This window comes from Adiantum capillus-veneris, chromosome 9, assembly GCF_014529385.1.
Source record: "Adiantum capillus-veneris isolate H3 chromosome 9, ASM1452938v2, whole genome shotgun sequence".
In the NCBI taxonomy this organism is placed as follows: domain Eukaryota; kingdom Viridiplantae; phylum Streptophyta; class Polypodiopsida; order Polypodiales; family Pteridaceae; genus Adiantum; species Adiantum capillus-veneris.
Window position 1 is genome coordinate 146,108,492 of NC_140939.1, and position 26,484 is coordinate 146,134,975.

At 43.9% G+C, this 26,484-nt stretch overlaps 2 protein-coding genes across 5 annotated transcripts in view; both read left to right on the plus strand.

The window, feature by feature from the left end:
* Nucleotides 1-439: 439 nt before the first annotated feature.
* Nucleotides 440-26,484, plus strand: part of LOC147451319 (ultraviolet-B receptor UVR8-like) — a 67,589-nt gene continuing 41,544 nt past the window's right edge. The window contains exons 1-9 of one of the 4 annotated variants that reach the window (XM_086520292.1): nucleotides 444-963; nucleotides 2,434-2,578; nucleotides 3,858-3,935; nucleotides 4,009-4,041; nucleotides 4,118-4,178; nucleotides 4,292-4,407; nucleotides 4,702-4,787; nucleotides 4,875-5,076; nucleotides 5,173-5,226. In XM_086520292.1, the coding sequence (XP_086376418.1) occupies nucleotides 935-963; nucleotides 2,434-2,578; nucleotides 3,858-3,935; nucleotides 4,009-4,041; nucleotides 4,118-4,178; nucleotides 4,292-4,407; nucleotides 4,702-4,787; nucleotides 4,875-5,076; nucleotides 5,173-5,226 (804 nt within the window). In that variant the 5' untranslated portion in view covers nucleotides 444-934. Of the gene's footprint in view, nucleotides 964-2,433; nucleotides 2,579-3,857; nucleotides 3,936-4,008; nucleotides 4,042-4,117; nucleotides 4,179-4,291; nucleotides 4,408-4,701; nucleotides 4,788-4,874; nucleotides 5,077-5,172; nucleotides 5,227-26,484 lie in introns of those variants that run through there. The other 3 variants (XM_086520288.1, XM_086520289.1, XM_086520290.1) reach the window with 3 other exon arrangements.
* LOC147451320 (uncharacterized) lies at nucleotides 16,710-19,587 on the plus strand. The gene is made up of 2 exons (XM_086520969.1): nucleotides 16,710-16,949; nucleotides 17,003-19,587. The coding sequence occupies exons 1-2, from the start codon at nucleotides 16,710-16,712 to the stop codon at nucleotides 19,040-19,042; spliced, it is 2,280 nt and encodes a 759-aa protein (XP_086377095.1). The 3' UTR covers nucleotides 19,043-19,587.

The following is a 26,484-nucleotide window of genomic DNA, read 5'->3' on the forward strand; positions in this document are numbered from 1 at the left end:
GGGTCAATAAACTATGGGTGAACTAGGATGGAAATTAGGGAAGTGTACACCCAACACCTACCATGCCCACATAGACATATGATGCACAAAAAGGGGGCAGGGGGGGGGGGGGGTGGTAAGGCTACGTCCATTTGGGCACCATGAGGTCTCGGGTTTACCCTTGTGCGATGCGAGGGAGATGATTTAGGGGTAGGCTCAGGGCGCAAATTTTGCCTCCAAGGGGATCCATAATCCTCTATGGGACACCATGAGGTAGAATAGTCACGTGGCCAGGAATCCCAAAGATTGGTATTTTGGTACTAATAAAAAGCTTCAAAATATTTTGTCCAGCCCTATACACCACAGTGGCGCGCGCGCGCGCGCACACACACACTTTTTTTTACACACACACTCTCTCTCTCGCGCGCGCGCGCACACACTTTTTTTCACACACACACTCTCTCTCTCTCTCTCTCTCGCGCGCGCGCGCGCCGCGCACGCACACCCCTCGAGGGTCGAGCACTCAACGCTCTACCCACAGACACCCACAAGTTTTCTCCTCCATCCTCACGGCGCACACAGAGAATAGTAGCTCGCGGCAACACCACTATGCCATGAACGCAATCATTGAACAGCAACCCAAAGGTTGGCATTTCACTGTGAGGCCGCAAAAAGCCAAAGCTTCAGCAACTTTTGAAAAGGAGGCGGGGGGGCCTTCTCTACAACAGCAACAACTACGGTGATGCTGTCAAGCACCCTGCGTTTTACACACGCAGAGGAAGGAGGCTCAATAATGTGATTGCATTTTATCCACCCAGAGAGAGAGAGAGAGAGAGAGAGAGAGAGAGAGAGAGAGAGAGAGAGAGAGAGAGAGAGAGAGAGCGCACGCACGCACACATACACACACACACAACCTCATCGCTTCGTTGAACTTCTTTGGCCTTCTGCATTGGATATGAAGCAAAGCACTGCTGTCTTAGCCTGGTAAGGCTCCATACCCATCTGTTTTTTTGTTCCTTTTGGCCTACCTTTCTGAACAGAGGTCTTGGTCATGTTGTCAGTAGGATAGTTCTCTCTTTGAATGCTCATGTGTGCACACAATGACAAATACATATCTACACATACTCAAACACACAAAGCTCTAATCAAGTGATGCACTCCCCTACAAAGTGATCATGCTAATTATAGAAGGTTTACCTGTATTGCTTGTGTGTGCACATGGGCTCACAATAAACTTCCATGAGACACAGCACACATAGAATGGATATGTGCGCGCGTGCACACACACACACACACCATGCAGTCACAAATTTACAGCAAACTATTTTTTTTCTCGAGAAGTCGTGCTTCTGATGGCCAGACTGGCACTTTTTTGGCAGTGAACACTCTTAGGTAGCAATGAGAATTTATCCTTTCATTATTTTGGCATAGGAAGACAGTTTTTGTGGTGTATGACATTGCCTATATGGAGATCTCAATGGCTTTTGTCTCCGGTTTATTTTTTATCGCTAGTAGCCCCTTCTTCATGAAATTGAGCTTACACTTACGACCTCGCTCATCCTGTATATTTGTGTCTTCAAGAGCCTACAGGTTTTTTTGGCTTTTCATTTAGAAAACATGTCTGCATATGAGCCACACATCATGTTGATAAGTCAGTGAACGGTTAGCCTATTTCAAATAAGCTGAGGAGGCTATTACTGCAACACATTAAGTTCAATCCTCGGGCCCTTTGCATAGCAACCAGGAAGAGTAAATGTGGCTGAGTTGAAAGTTGGGCTTACTCCTTGCAATAAGAAGAGTAGTGCACACGAGGAGTTCAATTTTAAAACATAAGAGCGTCTTAATACACCAAGATGCCTGAGGAAAGGAGCCTTCACTTTTTCATGGCCTGTCATTTCACAGAAAAAAGGAGAGCTTGGGTTTGCATCAAAGCAGACATTCCCCAAACATCTGTAACTGTGGTGGTAGTCTTTTTGTTCTGAGCCGTCATATGCAAAGTCTTTAATGTCCTCATCATCCTCGACTTCTACATTATCTCAAGGTTCAATTATCACATATTCCCAATTAAGAACATGTGAGCGGTTTGAGCGCCTCCTCCAAAGACCTTGCATACATGCATTACCAAAGCATGAAAATTGCCTCACCTATGGGCTAGACAATCCAACTGAACCACCAGCATATCAAGTCACTTGTGGTGAAAAAGTGACAAGTGTGCACAATGCGAAAAGATGGCCTATCCTGGATTGTACGCTTGTTACGAAAGTGGTATGAACTTGTTTGTGCTACAAAAATTTTCTGGTAATGCTGTTTCATATTTTACTACTATTTTCTAAAACACCTCATTTCATGTTTTTTGGGGTTCTATGGGTGTTACAAGCCACCAGCTTATTGCCTTCATACAGTTTTGTGTAGTCCCGAGTCACAAGCTCTGAACTGGCCCTTCTGTCTTGCTAGGGGAGCTGGTGAAGACGGGCAACTCGGGCTTGGGGACCTTGAGGACAGAGCTCGGGCTTGCCCAATAGAAGCTCTTGAGAACGAGAACGTTGTTTCTGTGATTTCTGGTAGCAGAAACTCTCTTGCAATTTGTGAGGATGGCCAGGTAATGGCTTATCACATGTCTTTTTGGATTATCAAAATAACAATTTTTAGCGTGATTTTAAATTGATGGTTACCAAGAAAAATCATAAAAGCCCAAACCAGTTGCATGTTGGAAGTTCAAGCGTTTAATCCATAGTTACAGGGAATGGCCATATTCAGCTCTTCGTTCCCCATTCCCATTCTAGCTTCCCGTTCTGAATCCCCATTCTGTGTTTTAGATGTGAGTATCCGTAAGAGGGAATGGCATTTCATGCCAATTGCGGTTCCTTGTTCTGATTTTCCGTTCCGGGTAACTATGTTTTAATCAGCTGTGAATTCGTATTTTACTTCATTAAGCTATATCACAGAAAGTGCTTCACGTTTGTACCTTTGGTTTTACTTGGACATTGTTCATCATTTTCATTCAAGGTAGGATATGTACAACATATGGGTCAATTCATACAGTACAGCTGAACTGTATGTGGATCAGCACGTAAGGATTGTACCATATGTGGGCATGTCCATAAATTTACATCACACTACCATGTATGTATTTGACCATTAATCACTTTTGGAATCTTAGCAGAAGGGAATATTTCTACCAACTAGTTACGACATCCCCATAAAACCATAATAGAGACCAATTTCTTAAAAGACTTGTTTCATAATAGATTCGTGCCCTAGAACAAATGTTATGAGACTTGTCTTATTTGACTCTTGAGTAATAATACCCTCACATCAAGAATTGTGTTACAGTTTGTGATCCTTCATGTTTCTAGAAATATTATGATTATCATAAACTGTTTTTTAATTTAGATTGTTTGTTTAAATGGTACGAATTTTGACGTAACTTGAAACTATACAGTTCAGTACTATGTATCTTACGCTATGTTCTGAACAAGTACGGAACACTACGTACTTTTCCAGCTTGTTTTTGCAGTCAGAAGAATATCCATACATCATAATGTGTGCTTTAAACTTTGCAGCCATTGACAATTTTTCATTGCTTGACAATAACAATTTATTGTTTTTGGAACACTCTCTTCCCACAGTTGTCGATGTGGGGTGAAAAGTTTCCACTTCGGAGTCATCAGCTATGTTAGTGGCTGCTTCACTTATATTTGATTTAGTGTGATCATGGGGTTTTTGTGCCACATAATGGGGTTTTAGTGTGATCATGGGGTTTTTGTGCCACATAATCCATGCTTTTGTCCAGAGTCCAGCATCTTGTGCTCGATTATTGTCTTCTATTTGAACCTCTTCTGTTTATACATTTTCTGATCTGATGTTCTGGTTTTTAGCTCTTTACTTGGGGCTGGAACCAACGTGGAACTCTTGGTCATGCACCAGGGAGCAAGTGCGAGTGTATTCCAAGTCAGGTTAAGCCAGTTAATATTCTATGATGTCATTAGGTTATGTATTACTTAAGGAATATTTCTCCTCATGGTGCAGGTGAGAGCATTGGAGAATGTGAAAATTGTACAGGTGAGCAAGCATCTCAGTAGCCTCAGTTTTCTTCATGCTGTTTAAAGCTCTAATGCAAGACAATGTTTTGTTTTAGGCGGCCATTGGTGGGTGGCACTGCTTAGCTGTTGATGCAGATGGGTGTGTGTATGCTTGGGGTAAGCTGCAACCCAGTGCTTTTATTTGTGATCAGGTACCAGAGTTGAAACGGTTTCTTATACTATCCTGATGGGTGGGCACTCTGTAACTGGAAGACCTCTTCAATACGCAGGTGGCAATGAGTATGGGCAATGTGCTGAACCACCTGAACAAAGAGGAGACACCAAAGTATTTCGACGAGATGTGGATATACCTCGGAGATGTGCGTCGCATCTTTGTGTCCGCCAGGTACATAAGCAGCTTATAGGGTTATCATCTTTCTTCATGCATGCAACTCGATCAAGGGCTGTTTATACCTGACCACAATGGTAGAAGCTTTCTACTTCAATTGCTCAAAGCTATCTGAAAATTATGTGAATGCTCATAACAAGAAGTCAAACAGTCTTCCATTCAAATCAATGTTGCTTGCAGAAAATGCTCCATTAAATTTTCTTCTTTATAAATTGGGCTCTCTTTTACTAAAGCTCTATCTTTTATCTCAAGCCTTCATTCTATAATCGTCCTATGCTTGTTACTTTCCAGGTCGCAGCTGGAGGGACGCACTCAGTTGTGTGCACTCATGATGGGTGCGTTTGGACATGGGGGCAGCCTTGGCCACCTGGGGACATGTAAATCTCTCACGTCTCTTTGATATATCACTCAAACAATGTACATAACCTGGTAGGTCTTACGCCTCAATTAAAACCTCAATGCAGCAAGCAGATTTCTACCCCTGTGCGTGTACAGGGTTTGGAAAAGGTGAAGCTCATTGCAGTTGGTGCCTTTCATAATCTGGCTCTTCTTGAGCATGGTGAAGTTTGGGCATGGGGAAACAATGAATATGGTCAATTAGGAACCGGAGATACACAGCCACGAGCTCTTCCAGTTGCAGTCAAGGGGCTCGCTGGATTAGTAATGGTATTGCCCTTTGTCTGGTTTCCTCCTCTGCTTACTGCCATTTGCAGGTTTTGTATTGTTTGCTGGGGCTCAGCCTGATCTCCTTTTGCATGGCAGATGGATATTGCAGCAGGTGGGTGGCACTCCACAGCGTTGACTCCAAATGGGGAGGTATTTTTGTCCTCACACTTTGCTTCGTACTCTAAATAATATTTTAGTATCTAGGGTTCACTGGGTGTGCATGAATTTTTTGTCATGAAAGCACATTAGTATGCTTGATGCATACAAGTGGTTATGTACAATAAAGGTGGTGCTTATATTTGATTGGAAATTTGCTTGTGGTGGTTCCTTTTGTATTATAAAAGGACTTGCGTGCTGAGTACAAGAGTGTAAGGATTCTGGTCTTACTTAGTGTTTCATACTTCTTAATCTGTGTGATTAAGATTGAAGGTTGAAATTAGACTCGAGACTAAAACATTGTTGCTTGATTGCTTGATTGAAACAATGAAATTGGTACAATAGGTTCTTTTTATAGGAGATCAAGAGACATGAATGAAGAGTCATCACTAATCATGAACAGACACGTTCTTTGGATGAATAGACATAAGTATATGCAAACAACTGCAACCATTGGGTGAACTTTGAAGGGACATGGTTAGTCACCGGAAGGGTGTGGTTTGTGATGAAGAGGTGCGTCTTTAGGATGAAGAGTCGCAACCAGCTGAAGGCACGGGTCCCCTTGGCTGGTCACTCTTCGCATCTACAATTGGAATCAAAAAGGAGAGAGGATCATACATACAAACATGTCACAATTGTGACATTCCCAAGTTAGCCGCTTGTCGAAGAACTCTTGAAGGAGGTTGGGGTATAGCTGCATGTATTCATGTGTTTGCCAAGTAGGATTTGACTTATCGAGATCCATGCACTTGACAAGAACTTCTATTGTAATTTTTCTTCTTGTTTCTTTGTGACGAATGTCAAGAATCATTTTTTGAACAAGAATGATGTGTTCATCTTCAATTTCTGGCACATAAGAAGGTGAGTCTGTGATATGCGAATTGCCTTGACATATTGTATGAGCCATGAAAATTTTCCCTACGAAGGCGGAAGTTAGAACTTCTACCCGACAACTGAATTTTTCTTGACAATCTTGAAAGGTTTACAAAAGGAAAGTCGTAACTTTTTAAAAACTGATCTCACAGTTTTGTAGCAATGAGGTGCCACATATAACGGTACCATGTTACCTTCTCAAAATTCTGTAATGATAACGATACTTGTTGGACTACTTTTGATATTTCTGTTGAATGTGAACCAATTTATCTCCAACTTGTACAAGCATAGCTTGCATCTTCTAAACCAATTGATGTGCTAACACCTCTTTGTGTTGAAGAACAAAGTTGGTAAGCACAAGAGGAGGATGCCCATATGCTGCTTGAAATGGAGTCATGCCAGTACTTCATGAGGAGAATTGTTGTAAGCAAACTCCACAAGTTGCAAATAATCTACCCAAGATGTCAATCGAATTTGAATGTAATGTTGAAGCATCTCTTTCAAAATTTGATTAATTCTTTCTGTTTGACCATTTGTTTGAGGATGATAGGCTGAACTAAACAATAGATTCGTGCCGAGAGATTTGAAACGAGACATCCAAAAACGGGCATGGAATTTTGGATCTTTGTCTGAACAATGGACTTTGGCAAGCCATGTAATTTGAAAATTGTTGCATAAACAATGTCACAAAATTCGGGGTAGAAACTTCTTTCTTGCAAGGAATAAAATGTGTCATTTTTGAAAATTGATCAACCACCACTAGAATTTGAGCATTGCCTTTGGGTGAACGAGGCAAAGTGGTGATATATCCATGTTGATTCTTTCCCACCGTTCTTGAGATACTGGCAAAGATTAAAGTAAACCTCGAGGAAGTTGTCGAGAAGCTTTCATTATTTGACACGAGCGACAAGCCTTTACAAACTTGATAACATCCTGCATTGCATGATGTTCCTCTATCAAAAACTTTCTCAATGGTGCATTGTCAGGGACACGAATGCCATCAACATAATACAACAACTCATCTACAAGTGTGCAAGCTGCAAACATGTCTATCTCTGTAGGAGTTGGGTCAGAAGACTTGAGAGCTTGAAAGGCATCTCTAAGTCTCAATCTGTGAAGTACTCATTCTTGAAACATGCAAGAATTTCTATATGCACATCAGTCATGGCAGAATTTGGGGCTTGAGGCATGCGATTTAAAGCATATGCAATCACATTTTCAAGACTAGGCACATATTGAATGACCATGTGAAAATTTGCCAAAAACTCAACCCATCTTCCTTGACAAGGATTTATCACTAGTTGAGTGAAAATATATGCTAGAGATTGATGATCTGTTCAAACCATTGAATTTGCTCCAAGGAGATAATGCTTCCTCGTCCATTAAGCATGAACAATGATCAAAAATTATGTCACACACTTGATACCTCATTTGAATGCCTAAAAATTTGTGATTGTCAAAAGCAATGACATGATCATTTTGCATGAGAACGCCACCCATGCACGATCATGAGTTTCTGTCATCACATCAAATGGTTGATTGGGATCAATTATATATGGCCAAGATAGGTGTTGTTGTCAAGGTATGCTTTAAATCTTTGAACAATTCGGTTAAAGGAATAGCAATGTTCGAGAAATTGTGCAATTGGTATGGTAAAAATTGGAAAGTGCTGTCATAAAATCTAATATCTAACCAACCCAAATGATTTTCTCATATTAAATTGATCACTTAATGTGGGAGAATAAACGGGAACAAGTGTTAAGATATAGATATGTGCTTATAGATCTGTCTCAACACGGGGCCAATGGTAAAGGGGCCCAAATGAGAGATGGTCTATCAAAGAGCAAGGCTAACCAATGGAGCATAAGACCTTAGGGTTAGCTTCATTAAAGACCTCCAATAATGTGTGTAAAAGTCCTTTGACCTTAGGTAAGCTAGGGATGAGCTTGAGGCGGGAACCCGGCCCAAGCTCGAGGTGCTTGTCGTGCTTGAGGTGCTTGATTAAGGTGCTTGAGGTGCTTGATGTGCTACATGCTTGAGGTGCTTGACTTGCTACATGATTAAGGTACTTGAGGTGCTTTGACAAGCTTGCCTGAGATGCTTGTGGGAATACCCCCTAGTCCAAGTGCTTAGTCATGCTTGATGACTAAGGTGCATGAGCACCAAAAGTCAAAAGGATCTCTACAAAGAGGGGGGCGAGCCCTTTTCCTAGGGGCTAGAGAGAGAACACACACTCACACAAGGAAGGCCCAAGCTTGAAGAGGCAACAAGGACACATGTCAGGCCCCTACCTATGTTACCTTCATGAGATGCCTGAAACCTATTGGTTGGCCACCCAAGGGGTCCAATAGTAATTTAGGAGATTTAATTAATTGATTTAGCATTTATCTAGCCCTCTCTCTCAAAGGGGAAAGGGGGACACTTGTCTCAAGGCTACCCCTACTGCTTGTAATGCCTCCTGCTCATGATTGGCTAGGCCTGGAGGGGTCCAATGAGCTTCAAGCATGAGCTACAAGGGGGGGTCGACCCAAGCAAGCTAGGGGGTTGCTTAGGGGGTATAGTCACCCACACACACTCACAAACACTCTCAGTGTGTGCTATGCAAAGTGCAAGAGCTCCCTCTCCAAGCAAGTAGAGGTTGAGAGCCTACACCAACACTCTTGGCTATGGAGTGCAAATTCAACCAAGAGCCATGCTTCAATGCTTAAGCTTGCCATCTCCTTCTTCTTCATTACTATGCTATTATGTATGCTAGCAACAAGAGTATGATAAGTGAGGAACTAATTCTTGCCATCTCCTTCTTCTTCATTACTATGCTATTATGTATGCTAGCAACAAGAGTATGATAAGTGAGGAACTAATTCTTTCTCCTACGAAATGTTTCTTCTTCCTCTTCCCTACCCTCATTCCCTGCTAGCTCTCTCCACCTTCGAAGGTGTTTGAGGTCTTGGGACTGAGGCTTGGGATAGTTAAAGCTTTCTTCAAGTTTATGTTATGTTTGTGATGCATGAAGCTTTCCATCTTCATTGCATCACCTAGGTCACAAGGAACACAAAGACTGTATTGTAACAAGTCTCTCTTAATGGGAGAAATCATAATACAAATGCCTATTGGAGGGGGGACCGGCTCCACCTAAATCCGGTCCTCAACTGTTGTCATGTTCTCTAAATTCTCTCTCTTGCAAAAGTATTGTTCATGCCAAGTTAACTAATTGCTATGATTATGTTGATATCTTCAATTATGTTCACCCGTTATGCTCACAAAGTTATTTCTCAAAAGTACTCATTAATTTCCGCTACTCCCAAGTTAAATAGGCTATAAGGGGTATGAGCCTCCCGAAGACCGGCCACGGGAGGGGACCCCCCACCTAGACACTGTAGCCTCACTCCACGCACTTGCGCACCGTGGGGACTCCACGCAAGGTTCCCCGGGGCACGCTATGACCCGTCGGCGGTGCGGCGGAGCCTGAGGCTACGTGGGGCTAGGGACCCGAAACGCAAGACCCGCGAAGACCCGCGAAACGCAAACGGCCGTCGACCCATGGAACGCAACCACGCCCGAGCCGGTCCCGTCCGAGCCGGGCCCTCCTGAGCCGGTGCCGTCCGCGCCAGGACCCCTTGAAGCAACACCTTGTCCCTCGGCCGCGCGCGGGTATAAATCCCCGCCGGGCCCTTGAAGGTAGAAGTCTCCTCGGCCGCGCGCGGGTATAAATCCCCGTCGGGCCCCTTGAAGACAGAAGTCCCAACCGCCGCGCGCGGGTATAAATCCCCGCCGGGCCCCCTCCCCGATGCACCCAGAAACTGGGGCGTCACACTTGGTATCAGAGCTCCAGAACGAGCTCCTGGAAACGAGCCGAAGACCGACGTGCCCGACGCGCACGATCCTCACGACGACTCCAACCGCAATGGCCCGGGTCGTCAAAATCTTGGTGAAGAGAGCTCCAGAAAGCAACCACACGCCCTTCGCCCCGTGACGCGTTCCCTGAACACCGGGCCGTCACTCGTGACCCGCGCCGGCCCCGATCCGAGCCGGGCACCTCCATGACACAAAAAGCAAAGATTCGAGCCAGACAGGGCTCCCTACATGAAGAAAAGGCAGATGCGAGCCAGACAGGGCTCTTTATGACAAAAACAGAGAAAGACCAAAAACGCGACGAACCAAGCCAACGGTGGTCGTCGCGCCCCGGCCACTTAGGTGGCCCATGCTGAGCTGAAGACCCATTCAAGTCTACAAAGAGACCACAGGGCCCCGAGCTATGCCCTCCAAACGACGTCCAAACAGGGACCAACTCGCAAGTGCTGCATTGCGACGGAACGCTCTTTCAGATTCGGCTTTCAAGAAGCCTCCGCGTGGGCCAACGCAGCAGGTGGCTCCGCGCACACTGGGTTACCTATTCGGGGAACGCTCAAGTACGGGGAATTCTACTTGGGTGTTCAAAGCATACATTTTCAGCCTTCTGCCAAAACCCCAAAAATACACACACTCACTTTATTCTCAAAAGTACAAAAACAAAGCATGCCTACTTACTTGCATTTGGGAACAGTTTTGATCACTTTGCACTTATATGCACCCCTTTGTCCCCACGGCCTCATGCATAGCCGAGCACTCTCTTCCCACGTTCGACGCGGTCGTCGAACTCTCTTCAAACGGGGGTGTATATAAGGGGTATGAGCCTCCCGAAGACCGGCCACGGGAGGGGACCCCCCACCTAGACACTGTAGCCTCACTCCACGCACTCGCGCACCGTGGGGACTCCACGCAAGGTTCCTCGGGGCACGCTATGACCCGTCGGCGGTGCGGCGGAGCCTGAGGCTACGTGGGGCTAGGGACCCGAAACGCAAGACCCGCGAAGACCTGCGAAATGCAAACGGCCGTCGACCCATGGAACGCAACCACGCCCGAGCTCGGTCCCGTCCGAGCCGGTGCCGTCCGCGCCAGGACCCCTTGAAGCAACACCTTGTCCCTCGGCCGCGCGCGGGTATAAATCCCCGCCGGGCCCTTGAAGGTAGAAGTCCCCTCGGCCGCGCGCGGGTATAAATCCCCGTCGGGCCCCTTGAAGACAGAAGTCCCAACCGCCGCGCGCGGGTATAAATCCCCGCCGGGCCCCCTCCTCGACGCGCCCAGAAACTGGGGCGTCACATAGGCCAATTCCATTACATTGGTATCAGAGCATTTGGTTTCTCTTTTCTTGCTTAAGAAGAGAGGTCCTTAAGTAGCCTATAAATGGTTGATGTTGTTAATTATATTAGGGTAAGTGGAACTGGGATCTATTATCGGTTTTGTTGAGCCCACTATGTGGGGGATGGTGCACACCTCGGGAGCTTTGGACTTAATGATGGATTCTTTTTAGATTTGCCTACGGCTTTACCATTATTGAGCCATAAGAAGTCCGAAAGGAGCTAGCCCTTGGCAACTCTGCTATGATAGACCTACTCCTCTACTCTCTATAATTAACCACTTCGAGCCGTGGGTGTAGATACTTAAGAGCCGATTTTCAAAGGCTAAGAGGAGTGGCAACTAAGGTTTTGAATTGCCAAAGCATACACTAAGTACATACATAAATTTTGTTAACATGGCTGACAATAATCAAGAGAGTAGAATGAACATTGATAGCTTTGATTTTGCACATGAAGGTGCTAGTGATGATGCTCCCATGTTTGTGAATTATCTCGTCACTAGGTTGCAGCAAGCTATGGGCAACCCTGCTTTGCAAGCCGAAGTTACTCAACAACTTCGTGCTTATGGAATTTCCCTTCCTCTCCAAGAGGAGAGAGAGCTTAGGAGGCCTCTTGAAGAGACCCCCAAAAGAAGACTCTCGTCGGTAGCACAGAAGGTGCCATCATAGGTGAGAAAAGAGATATTCTTTCCTCCCTCCTTGAACTTCTTTGGCTTTTTTGACCTTCGCCATGCAGGAAATGATTTGCGATGTCCTCCCCTCTTGTATTCTCTAGGTGAATAGCCATAACTTTCATCGGAAGAGGAGGAAGGTGAAGAAGAAGGAGAAGAGGGTGACCTCTTCCTAGCCCTTTTCTTCCTTTGTTTCCTCTCTTGCCTTTCAGAATGATGAGGAGAAGGACTATGTGTTGATCTTTTCCTCTTGGGAGGAGTAGGCGATCGTTTAGGCCGCCGTCTTCGTGGAGCCACATCTTCAGAGGAACTTAAACTTTCATTGCTTTCTTGCTCTTTGGATTCCTCCTCTCGAATTGGCCTTCATCCAGCAATTTGATGCGGCCTTTGGAGATGAGGGCTTCACAGAGTCCTCTAAGCTACGCCATGTAGCTATGCACTTCCAAAAATCAGCTCGTCAATGGTGGGCTAGCCTTCGTGGAAATGGTGAAGCCCCAAAGACATGGAAAACTCTACGAGTTTCCATCATGAAGCAATTCCTTGCAAGCGATGCAAAGGACAAAGTGCTTACCGAATGGCGCAGCTTAAAGCTCCTCTCCCATGAGTCTATCCACAAATATGTAGACAAGTTTTGGGATTTACATCTCAAGGCTACTGTCTTTCAAAAGATAGACTTTGCCGAGCAAAGGCAGCAATTCTGTGCGGGATTACCTGAAGAGATGGCCGAATACATCAACTCTCAACGGCCTGCTACGATTACCGAAGTAATCTATCACACCATGGTTGCTTCACGCATGAATTTCCATCAAGGGGCTAGACGTAATGTCAAGCCCATGGAAAACAAAGACAAAAATGATGCAAAGGGAAAAACCAATGCTCAAAATAATTCCCAAGTCACTTCCAACAACAACCACCACAACAACAATCGGTCCAAGGATAAGGGAGTTTACAAAGGTAAAAACAAACTCTCTCCTGAAGAGCTTGAAGCTTTTCGCAAAGACCATAAGTGTTTCAAGTGTGGGGAGCAAGGACATGGCTATCGTTCTTGCCCCAAGAAGAATACTCGCAATGAGACTCCTAGGGCTTCCACCATCGAAGCTCCAAAAGAGGATGCTCATTGCAAAGGATCATCACTTTCCTATGCTTGGGGAAAGGTAAGAGAGCATGATGCCTTTATCTTGTTTGACCCTGGCTCTACTCTCAACTTCATATCAATAGAGTTGGCCACCAAGTTGGGCATTCAAGCTTTTGAGATGGGAGATATAGTTGTGGCTGATGCAGCTTTCAAGGGACAACAAGCCTCCATTACTCCCTTGATTGGGAAGTTGAGGCTTCATGTCCAAAGCTATGTCGACAAAGAAGACTTCTTCATCTCTCCTCTCCAACATCAGGATGTTATTCTAGGGGCACTATGGTTTGATCGCATGGCTGCCAACATGAAGTTCCCTGAAAGGAGAATCTACTTCACCTACAGGGGAAAGAACATGTATATAGATGCTATTGAGCGTGGTCGCACTATTCCACTTGTAAATCCTCTTGCTTTTGATAAGTCAATGAAGAGCTCAGTTTCTGCGTACATGATTTTTGTCAAAGCGTCTCTAAAAGCTACCAATGTTTCATCAAATGTAAATAATGGGAATCAAGAAGAGTTAGACTTGTCTAATTTTTTAAAAGGATTCCAAGATGTGTTCATTGATGATATTGACTTACCTCCAAAACGAGGGGATGATGACCATCGCATTGAGCTCCTTCCTGGAAGCTCACCACCTAACAAGCCTTCTTATCGAGTCTCACAAGCTCAACAAGAGGAGATCATGAGGCAAGTACAAGAACTGGTAGACAAAGGGATGGTGAGGCCTAGTTGCTCTCCCTTTTGTTCTCCAGTCCTTTTAGTGCAAAAGAAAGATGGTACATACTGTATGTGTGTGGACTATCGAGCACTAAACCGTATCACTATCAAAAACAGATTTCCCGTACCTCGGGTAGAAGATCTGTTTGATAAGCTACAAGGCTCTACCTACTTCAGTAGGATTGACCTTAAGAGTGGCTATCATCAAATAAGGATAGTGGATGAAGATATCTTAAAGACCGCGTTTCGCACAACGTTTGGTCTTTATGAATATCTAGTCATGCCTTTTGGCTTGACTAATGCACCAGCTACGTTCAATCGTTTGATGGAGAAAATTTTTAGACCATATCGTAAATTCACTGGAGTGTTCTTTGATGATATCATCATCTACTCCAAGTCTTTGGAGGAACATAAGCAACATCTCCAAATGATTTTTCAAGCATTGAGGGAGAACAAGCTTTTTCTCAACCAAAAGAAAAGCGAATTCTTCCTACAAGAGATTCAATACTTAGGTCATATTATCTCTAAAGATGGTATCCAAATGGATCCATCAAAGTTAGAGGTAATAAAAGCATGGCCTAACCCAAGAAATCTACATGAGCTAAGAAGCTTTATTGGTATGTGCGCATACTATAGACGCTTCATAGCAAAATTCTCTCAAGTAGCAGGACCACTACACGACTTAACTAAGAAGAACGGTAAGTTTGTATGGACTGCTAAGGAGCAAAATGCTTTTGAAAAGCTCAAAGAGAAACTTACTTCCCAACCAGTCCTCGTGCTTCCGGATCTCTCAAAGCCATTTGAGGTCCAATGTGATGCTTGTGGTGATTGCTTTGGAGCAGTTTTGCTTCAAGAAGGGCATGCCATAGCATATGAGAGCCGAAGGCTCAATATTGATGAACGAGTCTTGGACATTTATGAGAAAGAGCTTTTAGCTGTTCTACATGCCCTAGACACATGGAAGCACTACCTATTGGGGACTCCATTTATCCTACGAACCGACCACCAAAGTCTCAAGTATTTCATGACGCAAACTGTCACGATTGTGACTAGTTACACTCTTCTTGATTCATTACAGATGCAGATGCGAAGTGTGACTAACCAAGGAGGACTCTTGTTCTCGAATGGTCACACCCCTTCGCCCAAAAGACATACCTCTTCGCCAAAAGCCACACTCCTTCGACGCATGGTCACATCCCTTCACCTTACGGATGTGACTCTTCACCCAATGGTTGCAGCTCTTCGCCGAAAGGATGTGTCTTTTCGCCTAAAGTCATGTCTCTTCACAAAGAGACATGCCTCTTCACTGATGACTATTCAATTCCTATAAAAGGAACCCTTGTATCACACTTTCAATCAATCAAACACAGAGTCATCTAAGTCTTGTTCTGAGTTCAGTTTCAGTTTTTAAAGTCTTAATCATGAGTTTAAGTACTTAATTAAGGATTAGCGATTAGAATCCTTACAGTGGTATCAGAGAAAATTTTTCCCGGGACCCGAAGGTTGTGAGCCTCTCACCCTCACCGCTACTCTCCCCCTTCCCGGAGTTGTATGGAAGCAGAAGAAAGATGGTCAGGACCCATGTCAGCATGAGGTGACTTTTTTCTCAAACACATACACAAAGCTAAGCAGAAGATGGCAGACAGAGTGCTGTGGCGGCATACCGGTTTCACTTCACAACTCTTCGCGAGGATGGGAAGAGTGCTACCCTCTCCTTCTTGTGCAAGTGACGCACGCCGGTGATTCCAGGCCAATCCTTCATCAAGCACCTCCCCACAGGCTGAAAACGCTAGCAGCGCAAGCTGTTTATGAAAAGGCAGCAGCTTACGCGTTTAAAAAATCAGCAACGCAGCGTTTCAATAAAAGCCAGCGCTGGATTTTTATTTTTTTAGCAAGGCCATCCTTTTACATTAAAAGATTTGGCCGGCCGCCCAACCTCACTTTTAAGTGGGCACCTTTGGGCACCCCATAATTAAACAAAAAAAAAAAAAGGGACAAGAAGCCAACTGCAGCCAGCGCAATGACAAATCACAGCCAGCGTAAGAGAAAATCAGCGCACCCTCTTCTGCTAATTCCCCGCGCCACCAATTCTGGCCATCAACAGACGTGCACGCGGGCTTGTTCAGAGTCATGGACGATGATGCCTTCAATGTTCCCGTCAATTTCCTCTCGTACATAGACGAGGTACCCGAAGAAATATTGCCAGAAAATCCTCTTCCGGCTCCCGAAGTGATAATTATACTAGATACCCCCGAAGCAGAACCCGTACCCGAACCGGAACTCGCATTCGAACCGGAAGTCATTCTCATTTCGGATTCCCCGTCTCCAGTTCCAGTTCTAGAAGAAAGACAGGTTCCCGACTTCATTCCGACACACGAGCCTGCTCCTGTACCTGCATTACAGCCGGCAGTGTTGCTCCAAAATTACCTGGTTTATGTCACTCATCGGCATGCCTCGCGTTCACAGGGCTGGGTGGTGTGGCATATCATCGTCACATGCGAGCCTCTTCATTTGCCACACTATGAGCACATACTGAGCCGGTACCTCCACTTGGCTTATTCTCTGACGGAGTGTCACGTGGATTCAGTAAACAACATCATTTCCCAACAGCCTTTAGTTCGGGTTCACAGCGAGTTACAGCTTCTGGACTACACGCCTTTGACACCAGACGACACACCTCCTATCGACGAGGTGGAAGATATCGAGGATTCGGATCTTGGACCAGATTTCTTAGAGGAGTGGGACGCAGTATCAGCAGCAGCTTCTCCGAGATACTCCCTCTGAGCCGTCAGAATGTCAGAGACAGGCAGTGCTGCACCAGACGATCCGATAGCCATACTCAGAGAACAAATGTCCGTCCTCCAGGAGGCCTTCTCCACCGGTCTTGCATCGATGACCGCTCGTTTGGATGTCCTGCAAGCCTTTTCTTCTTCAAGGACGTAGCCCTACCCATTCAGTTTCTTCGGTAGCAGAGTCGGTTCCTGAGCAAGTCGACACTCCGGAACCAGAGGTAGACAATCCTGAATTGAAATATCTTGTTAAGATAACAAACACAGCACAAAAAAAGAAGATAGATGCAAAGTTGCCCGAGCCATACAACGGTCGCCGCGATAAGCGTGTGCTGGACCATTGGCTTTTCAAAATGGAGGTTTACTTTTCAAATACTGATCTCATTGAAAGCAAGAAAGTTGCTTTGGCTAGCTCTCTACTGAAGGATACTGCATTCCTTTGGTGGCGTCCCGCATCAAAGATGGAAAAATCACCGCTACTTGGGACAAATTCCGGCGCGTTCTTTGCAAGGCTTTTGAGCCTGCAAATGCCGATTTCCACGCCCGGTCTTCTCTCCGCTGCCTGAGCCAAACTGGCTCCTTGGCCGCGTACATCTCAGAGTTTCAGAAATTAACTCTTGAGATAGAGACACTCAGTCCTTCCGACAAACTCCACAGTTTTGTTGACGGACTTGAGCCTTCCCTGCGAGATGATGTCCATAAATTTAACCCTGTCACACTGGATGCTGCAATCGCTTATGTTGAGCGACTTGGTGACAATCGACGCCCACTCAGAAGTTTCCTTCCTGGTGATCGAGTTTCCAATTCTGCAAGCTCTTCACAGCGTAATTACCAAGGACAAGATGGTCAGAACCAGCGTTCTTTCTCAGGAGCTCACTCTTCGAGACATTACTCTGTTGGACAAACTTCTTTCCGACCCCAATCTTCTGGCCAAGCAGCCATTTCTAGAGCCTCCTCTTCGGCAAACAATCAGAATCGACGAAACAATTGTCCCAATCAGAGAAGGAATGGTCGTCGTGATTTTCGGCCGAATACGTCCTCTGGACAACAATTCTCTTCATCAGCTCCTTCAACCTCCAACTCCAACCGTACAGGATTATGTACAATTTGTCATGGAGATCACAGATGGTATGAATGCCCCAAGAAACCAAATCCTTCAAATCCTCGCCAGAATTCTCACATGGAGACCACAATTGCAGAACCTATCCATAGCCAACCTCCTGTCCCAGACAAAGGCAAACAGGCAGCACGGTGTGTTCGAGTTTCCAAGGTTGTAAGTGCCTTAATGATGAATGCTCGGAATCACGTTACTGCTCCAGTGGATCTTTCGAATCAGGTTCTCAGCCTCCTTGGCTTTGTTGGCAAGCAGCCAATCAACGTTCTTGTGGACAGTGGGTGTTCTACTAATTTCGTCAGCACATCTTTGATTACTAAATTGTGCCTTCAAACTCAACCTAGTGAGGCAGGTTACCAAGTAGAACTTGCTGATGGTTCTTTTCTCGAGTGCAACAAAAGGATTGAAAAGCTGGATTTTCAGATACAGGATTACCAAGATCAGCTTGGTTTTTCAGTTATGCCCTTGTCACATTACGACTTGATCCTTGGCCAATCTTGGTTATTTCAGTATGATCCAATAATCAGTTTCAGAGATCACTCAATTCGGCTCTTTCACAAGCAACAGGAAATAGAGCTTCGTGGTCTTTTCAGTGCCAAACCCATTCTATTGGTTTCTGCTTTACAAGTCAAACGGCTGGTTCGAAAACGTGATTGTGCTATTGCCTTAATCATGTTAAGAGATGTTAAACCCGGTGCAGAAGAAGCAGAAGTTCAATCCTCCTCAAAAATTGCCTATTTGCAGCAACCCTTCTTTCAACCACATTTGGACTTGTTTCCCGACGAGCTACCAACAACTTTGCCTCCTCGGCGTCCCATGGATCATCCCATTGATTTGATCCCCGGCCAACCTCCACCAATTCAAGCCCCTTATCGAGTTTCATACTCAGAGTCTCAAGAGATACATCGGCAGCTAGAAGATTTGTTGGATAAAGGTCATATCCGCCCAAGCAAAAGTCCCTTTGGAGCTCCTGTTCTGTTGGTCAAAAAGAAGGATGGATCTATGCGTCTTTGCATCGACTATCGTGCTTTGAATAAGTTGACGATAAAAAACAAGTTTCCCCTGCCTCGCATTGACGAGTTATTTGATCAGTTATTGGGAGCAAAAATCTACTCCAAAATTGATCTAAAATCAGGGTATCACCAAATTCGCATTCGCATTGGTGATGAGTACAAAACAACTTTTCGCACAAAGTACGGTCACTATGAATTTCTGGTATTACCATTCGGGTTAACCAATGCCCCGGCCTCTTTCATGACGCTGATGAACGAAATATTCGGACCATACTTGGACAAGTTTGTGATTGTGTATTTGGATGACATTGTAGTTTTCAGTTGAACGATGGCTGATCACAAGGAACATTTGAAGCTTGTCTTCCAAGTTTTGCGAACCAATGTGCTATACATCAATAAGAAGAAAAGTGATTTCTTCAAGAATCAGGTGGAATACCTTGGTCACATTATTTCTGCCAGTGGCGTTGCAGTCGATCCCAAGAAAATACAGGTCATAGTGGATTGGCCTTTACCGCTCACCATCTTAGATGTGCGCTCCTTCTTGGGACTTGCAAACTTTTATCATACCAAGGTCCACAAATTCTTCGACATTGCAACTCCTTTGACTGAGCTTACCAAGTAGGATAAACTTCAATGGACTGAAGAAGCAGAACAATCGTTCAAAGCCCTTAAACATGCCTCGACGACAACTCTAGTTTTGGCTATTGCAGATCCTACCCAACCTTTTCAGGTCATGACCGATGCATCAGATCGTGCTTTTGGAGGCGTTCTTATGCAGAATGAGTGTGTCATTGCTTTTGACAGTCGCAAATTTTCAGCCATACAAATGAGATACCCAATTTATGACAAGGAATTTTTAGCCATTGTTCATGCTTACCGCACTTGGAAACATTATCTTCTTGGCGCAGATTCCGTGGTATAGACAGATCATCAATCATTGACATACATTTTTACTCAACCGGTGATGAATCCTCGTCAAGGACGATGGGTTGAGTTCTTGGCAAATTCAATACGTGCCAGGCCTTGCAAATTCAGTTGCAGATGTCTTAAGCAGTCTTCCTCGAGCCATCAATTTTGCCATTTTCGGTGTGCAGATGGAGATACCTGCTTGTTTCAAGCATGAGTATTTGACAGATCGAGATTTTGGGGATGCATTTCAAGCCCTTAAATTCTCTACTCCGACTCCTGCAGAGATGAATATGTTCGCTGCTTACACCATTGTCAATGACTTGCTGTATTACATTGATCGCATTTGTGTTCCACACAATACACCATTGCGGAAAATTTTGATCCAAGAACATCATGAAGTCCCTTTTGCTGCTCATCCAGGCATCAACAAGACATACAGATTGTTATCTGCAACATATTTTTGGCCACAAATGCAGCAAGATGTTATCAAGTTTGTCAAAGCTTATCATTCCTGTCAAACAATGAAGGCCTCTCGACAACTTCCTCAAGGGTTACTTCATCCTTTGCCCGTACCTCAAGAAAGATGGGAAAGTATCAGCATGGATTTTATCACTACATTGCCTCGTTCTCAAAAAGGCAATGCACAGATTCTCGTAGTGGTGGATCGGTTTTCAAAGATGGCACACTTTATTCCTTGCAAGAAAGCTGCCTCGGCACCCGACGTTGCGCAATTATTTGTGCAACACATTTTCAGATTACATGGATTACCAAAGTCTATTATTTCAGACAAAGATCCAAAATTCACAAGGCATTTTTGGACATCCCTTTTCAAATCCCTTGGTACCAATTTGTTATTCAGCTCAACATACCATCCTCAAACTGATGGGCGGACAGAAAGAGTGAATCAAATTTTGGAAGAAATGCTTCGACATTACACACAAATTCGATTGGGATCATGGGAAGAGTATTTGCCACTTGTAGAGTTCGCATACAATAACTCTATCCATTCAGTAACTGGCATGACTCCATTTCAAGCAGCTTATGGGCATACTCCTCTTATACCGACAAACTTTGTTCTTCAATACAAAGTAGCTCTAGCAAATCAGTTGGTTCAAGAAATGCAAGATGTACTTATTCAAGTACGTGACAAGTTGGTTCATGTCCAACAAAAGTACCAGAAACAAGCCAATAAGCATCGACGACATGCAGATTTCCAAGAGGGAGATTTGGTTTTATTATATGTAGCACCTCATCACTACAAAACGGTGAAATCGGTCTTTCCAAAGTTGCGCCCTCGCTTCTATGGACCTTTCAAAATAATCAAGAAGTACTCAGTTGTCAGTTACAAGTTGTAACTTCCACTCTCATGGGGAAAACTTCATCCAACTTTCCACATTTCTTGGCTCAAACAATATATACAAGGAGATTCGCCAATTCTAGACTTATCTTCTTATGTGCCAGAAATTGAAGATGAACATATAATTCTTGTTCCAGAAAAGATTCTTTATGTAAGACAAAAAGAAACAAGAAGAAAGATCACAACATAATTTCTTGTCAAGTGGATGGATCTTGATGAGTCAGACTCAACTTGGCAGACGGATGAAGATATGCAGCCGTACCCAAACCTCCTTCAAGAATTCTTTGAAAAGCGGAAGACTTTCATCTGAACACGGGGTTTTATTGTAAATGGGAGGGAATGTCACGATTGTGACTAGTTACACTCTTCTTGATTCATTACAGATGCAGATGCGAAGTGTGACTAACCAAGGAGGACTCCTGTTCTCGAATGGTCACACCCCTTCGCCCAAAAGACATACCTCTTCGCCAAAAGCCACACTCCTTCGACGACTGGTCACATCCCTTCACCTTACGGATGCGACTCTTCACCCAATGGTTGCAGCTCTTCGCCGAAAGGATGTGTCTTTTCGCCTAAAGTCATGTCTCTTCACAAAGAGACATGCCTCTTCACTGATGACTACTCAATTCCTATAAAAGGAACCCTTGTATCACACTTTCAATCAATCAAACACAGAGTCTTCTAAGTCTTGTTCTGAGTTCAGTTTTAGTTTCTTAAGTCTTAATCATGAGTTTAAGTACTTAATTAAGGATTAGCGATTAGAATCCTTACACAAACCAAGCTTTCCGACAAACAAATGAGGTGGGCAAATTTTCTTTCGCAATTTAATTTCCATATTGCTCACATAGCTGGTAAGCACAATCAAGTTGCTGATGCACTTTCACGACGACCACAAGTTAATGCGGTGTCTATAGCTACTCACAATGATCTATCCTCTATGATAGATGAGTATGCTACTGACCCTGACTTTAGAGACATAATGTCAGCCCTTGCTTTGGGGAAGAAAGAGGAACCATTCACCTTGCAGGATGGTTATCTTCTCCACGGCAATAGGCTATGTGTTATCCATTCTCTTCGTGAGAAAGTTATGTATGAATCCCATGCTCCTCCATATGCGGGGCATAGAGGTATTCAACCTACTCTCCAAGGAGTGGAGACGTACTTCTATTGGCCTACCATGAAAGTGGACATACAAGAGTATGTTTCAAAATGTGTAGTATGCCAAAAAACCAAGTATGATAGAGGGAAGCAACCTGGATTACTCCAGCCATTGCCTATTCCAAATTCACCATGGGAGAGTATATCCATGGATTTCATCTTTGGATTACCCAAGTCTATCCATGGGAATACAAGAATATGGACAATAGTCGACAGGTTTAGCAAGCAAGCACATTTTATTCCTGTCAAAAAGACTATTAAGGCACATCAAATGGCAACTCTCTTCATATCTCAGATTTTCAAGCACCATGGATTACCCACATCCATCGTGTCAGATAGAGATCCTAGAATGACCAGTAATTTCTGGAAAGGTCTCTTTGAAAATTTAGGAACAAGATTGAATTTTCGAAAATCTAGAAACAAGATTGAATTTCTCTTCGGCCTATCACCCACAAACGGATGGCCAAAGTGAGATAGCCAGTCTTACGATACTCGATCTACTCAAGACTTATGTTACCGAAGTAGATCAACGCTCACAATGGGAAAAGTACTTACCTCTTGTAGAGTATGCCTACAATAATACTGTACATACTTCTACGGGAAAAGCACCTTTTGAGATCATTGAGGGAAGACCTAAAAGTCCCTTGCTACTCGAAGTACATGGGAAGATCTTCGCCGCCGATGAGTATAGCCGTGACCTACAAGAATCTTTTCAAAAGATTAGGGAGGCTATATCCATCTCTCAACAAAGGCAAAAAGCTGCTGCTGATAAGCACAGAAGAGCCTTAATGTTCAAAGAAAATGATTGGGTCTTACTCAAGTTTCCTAAGGCTCGATTAAGGCAAACGAGGGGCAAAAATCCTACGGGCCATCAAAAGTATTATGCTAAACTAGCAAAAAGATACTATGGTCCTTTCCAAATCTTGAAGCCTATCAATGAGACGGCTTATCAACTCAAGTTGCCCAACCATTGGCTCATACACAATGCCTTTCATGTAAGCCTACTTAAGCCCTACAAAGGAGAGCCACCAACTGAACCAATTATTGAAGACCCTCCCGAAGTTGAAGACCAAGAAGAGGTGCTACAACCCGAAGCTGTCCTTCGGCATGCAGACAAGGTACTACGACATGGTAAGATTATCCGACAGTATCTTATTAAGTTAAAAAATTATCCTTTTGAAGATGCTAGATGGATGCAAGGAGTACAACTTAAGGATAGTATGAACTTTGTCAATGCTTACAATGCTACATTAGAGTAAGCAAACGTACAAATTTCTTTTAAATGACTCATGATTTTGTCTTATAAGACTAGTCCTCTTTTTAATTGTGCACAAATTTAACTAGTATGCATGCGGAATCATGTTTGTGATGACGACGTCTCTCAAACACCAAGTAGAATTTGTCACTCTACTTTGGGAAAATGAAATGGACTAAATAGCAGACATGCTTGCGGCAGCCATGTCTACCAAGCACCAAATGGATTAGTCATCCATCTTGGAAAGATGTCGTAGGGTGAAAAGGGATCCTCTACCCGTTAAGTAAGATTGACTAATGACTAAGGCTTTATCTCTTCTACCTCATAGTCGAGGACGACTATGATTTCAAGAGAGAGGTAATGTCATAAAATCTAATATCTAACCAACCCAAATGATTTTCTCATATTAAATTGATCACTTAATGTGGGAGAATAAACGGGAACAAGTGTTAAGATATAGATATGTGCTTATAGATCTATCTCAACACGGGGCCAATGGTAAAGGGGCCCAAATGAGAGATGGTCTATCAAAGAGCAAGGCTAACCAATGGAGCATAAGACCTTAGGGTTAGCTTCATTAAAGACCTCCAATAATGTGTGTAAAAGTCCTTTGACCTTAGGTAAGCTAGGGATGAGCTTGAGGCGGGAACCCGGCCCAAGCTCGAGGTGCTTGTCGTGCTTGAGGTGCTTGATTAAGGTGCTTGAGGTGCTTGATGTGCTACATGCTTGAGGTGCTTGACTTGCTACATGATTAAGGTACTTGAGGTGCTTTGACAAGCTTGCCTGAGATGCTTGTGGGAATACCTCCTAGTCCAAGTGCTTAGTCATGCTTGATGACTAAGGTGCTTGAGCACCAAAAGTCAAAAGGATCTCTACAAAGAGGGGGGCGAGCCCTTTTCCTAGGGGCTAGAGAGAACACACACTCACACAAGGAAGGCCCAAGCTTGAAGAGGCAACAAGGACACATGTCAGGCCCCTACCTATGTTACCTTCATGAGATGCCTGAAACCTATTGGTTGGCCACCCAAGGGGTCCAATAGTAATTTAGGAGATTTAATTAATTGATTTAGCATTTATCTAGCCCTCTCTCTCAAAGGGGAAAGGGGGACACTTGTCTCAAGGCTACCCCTACTGCTTGTAATGCCTCCTGCTCATGATTGGCTAGGCCTGGAGGGGTCCAATGAGCTTCAAGCATGAGCTACAAGGGGGGGTCGACCCAAGCAAGCTAGGGGGTTGCTTAGGGGGTATAGTCACCCACACACACTCACAAACACTCTCAGTGTGTGCTATGCAAAGTGCAAGAGCTCCCTCTTCAAGCAAGTAGAGGTTGAGAGCCTACACCAACACTCTTGGCTATGGAGTGCAAATCCAACCAAGAGCCATGCTTCAATGCTTAAGCTTGCCATCTCCTTCTTCTTCATTACTATGCTATTATGTATGCTAGCAACAAGAGTATGATAAGTGAGGAACTAATTCTTTCTCCTACGAAATGTTTCTTCTTCCTCTTCCCTACCCTCATTCCCTGCTAGCTCTCTCCACCTTCGAAGGTGTTTGAGGTCTTGGGACTGAGGCTTGGGATAGTTAAAGCTTTCTTCAAGTTTATGTTAATGTTTGTGATGCATGAAGCTTTCCATCTTCATTGCATCACCTAGGTCACAAGGAACACAAAGACTGTATTGTAACAAGTCTCTCTTAATGGGAGAAATCATAATACAAATGCCTATTGGAGGGGGGACCGGCTCCACCTAAATCCGGTCCTCAACTGTTGTCATGTTCTCTAAATTCTCTCTCTTGCAAAAGTATTGTTCATGCCAAGTTAACTAATTGCTATGATTATGTTGATATCTTCAATTATGTTCACCCGTTATGTCCACAAAGTTATTTCTCAAAAGTACTCTCATTAATTTCCGCTACTCTCAAGTTAAATAGGCCAATTCCATTACAAGTGCCAAGAAAGAGTGCACTTTTGAAATGGTGAGAGGTGAAGGCCAATCCACAATGACCTGAATCGTTGTGGGATCCATTGCAATTTCTATAGCAAAAATCACATGACCAAGGTACTCCACAAGGGCCTTGGAAAAATTAGCTTTTCTTTTAGTTGATGTAAAACACATTGGTACGCAAAATTTCAAAGACAATCTACGAATGTTCTTTGTGATCTGCAATAGTTTTATTGAAGACGAGGATGTTTACAAATTATCCAGATGAGGGCCAAAAATTTAGAGTGGTTGGGGCATTGGTTAACACAAAAAGGTATGATCAGAAACTTCTAATGGCTGCATTTTGTACGAAAAGCTGCCTTGTACTTATCACCAAGGCGAATGTGAATTTAGTGATATCCGGACTTCAAATCAGTCTTTGAAAACATCTTAGCACCCAATAATTGATTAATCAACGAACTTGTTTTTCATTGTCATCTTATTGAGAACACGATTTGACCAGCAATATTGGAGCCTAAAAAAGACTTTTGCTAAGACGAATGTGACCCTTATCCAATATGTCTTCCAACTGGCATTGTAATTCTTGAGATTCAAAATAAGACCGTCGAACCGGTGGAGGTTTTACTGAAATCAAATCAATGGGGTGATCGACGGGACGAGGAGGAGGCAGTGTGGTTGGAAGTTCATTGGGAAACAAGTCTAGAAAGAATTGAAAGAAGGGTTGTTGCAAGTAGGTAGTAGTGGATGACAAGGATCTGTAGTTCTCTTCTGTTTTTGCTTCAACTTCACACAACATGACCAATGCAGTGGCACAATTAGTCTTATGTACTAAGCGCTTAACTTGTGAAGCAAACACCACTGTGATAGGCTTTGCATTGAAAATGCCACAAAGTTCTACTTCACGATGATCATGGTAAAGTCGATTAGAGTGATCTTTTGTGCGGGCAAGGACAAATTCTACACAGTCCAGGATGGTTGGATTGGGGGGTGGAGAGGGGTGATGAAGAGGCTTGTTGCCTAAACGGAGCATTACAATTTGCACCGAAATCATGATAATCATTTCTTTGGCAATTTGGTCGAGACCTTTCTCGATTCTAATGATTGCTGGAGGACTATCCGATAGAAGATCTTGTGTGAGAAGTTGTTGC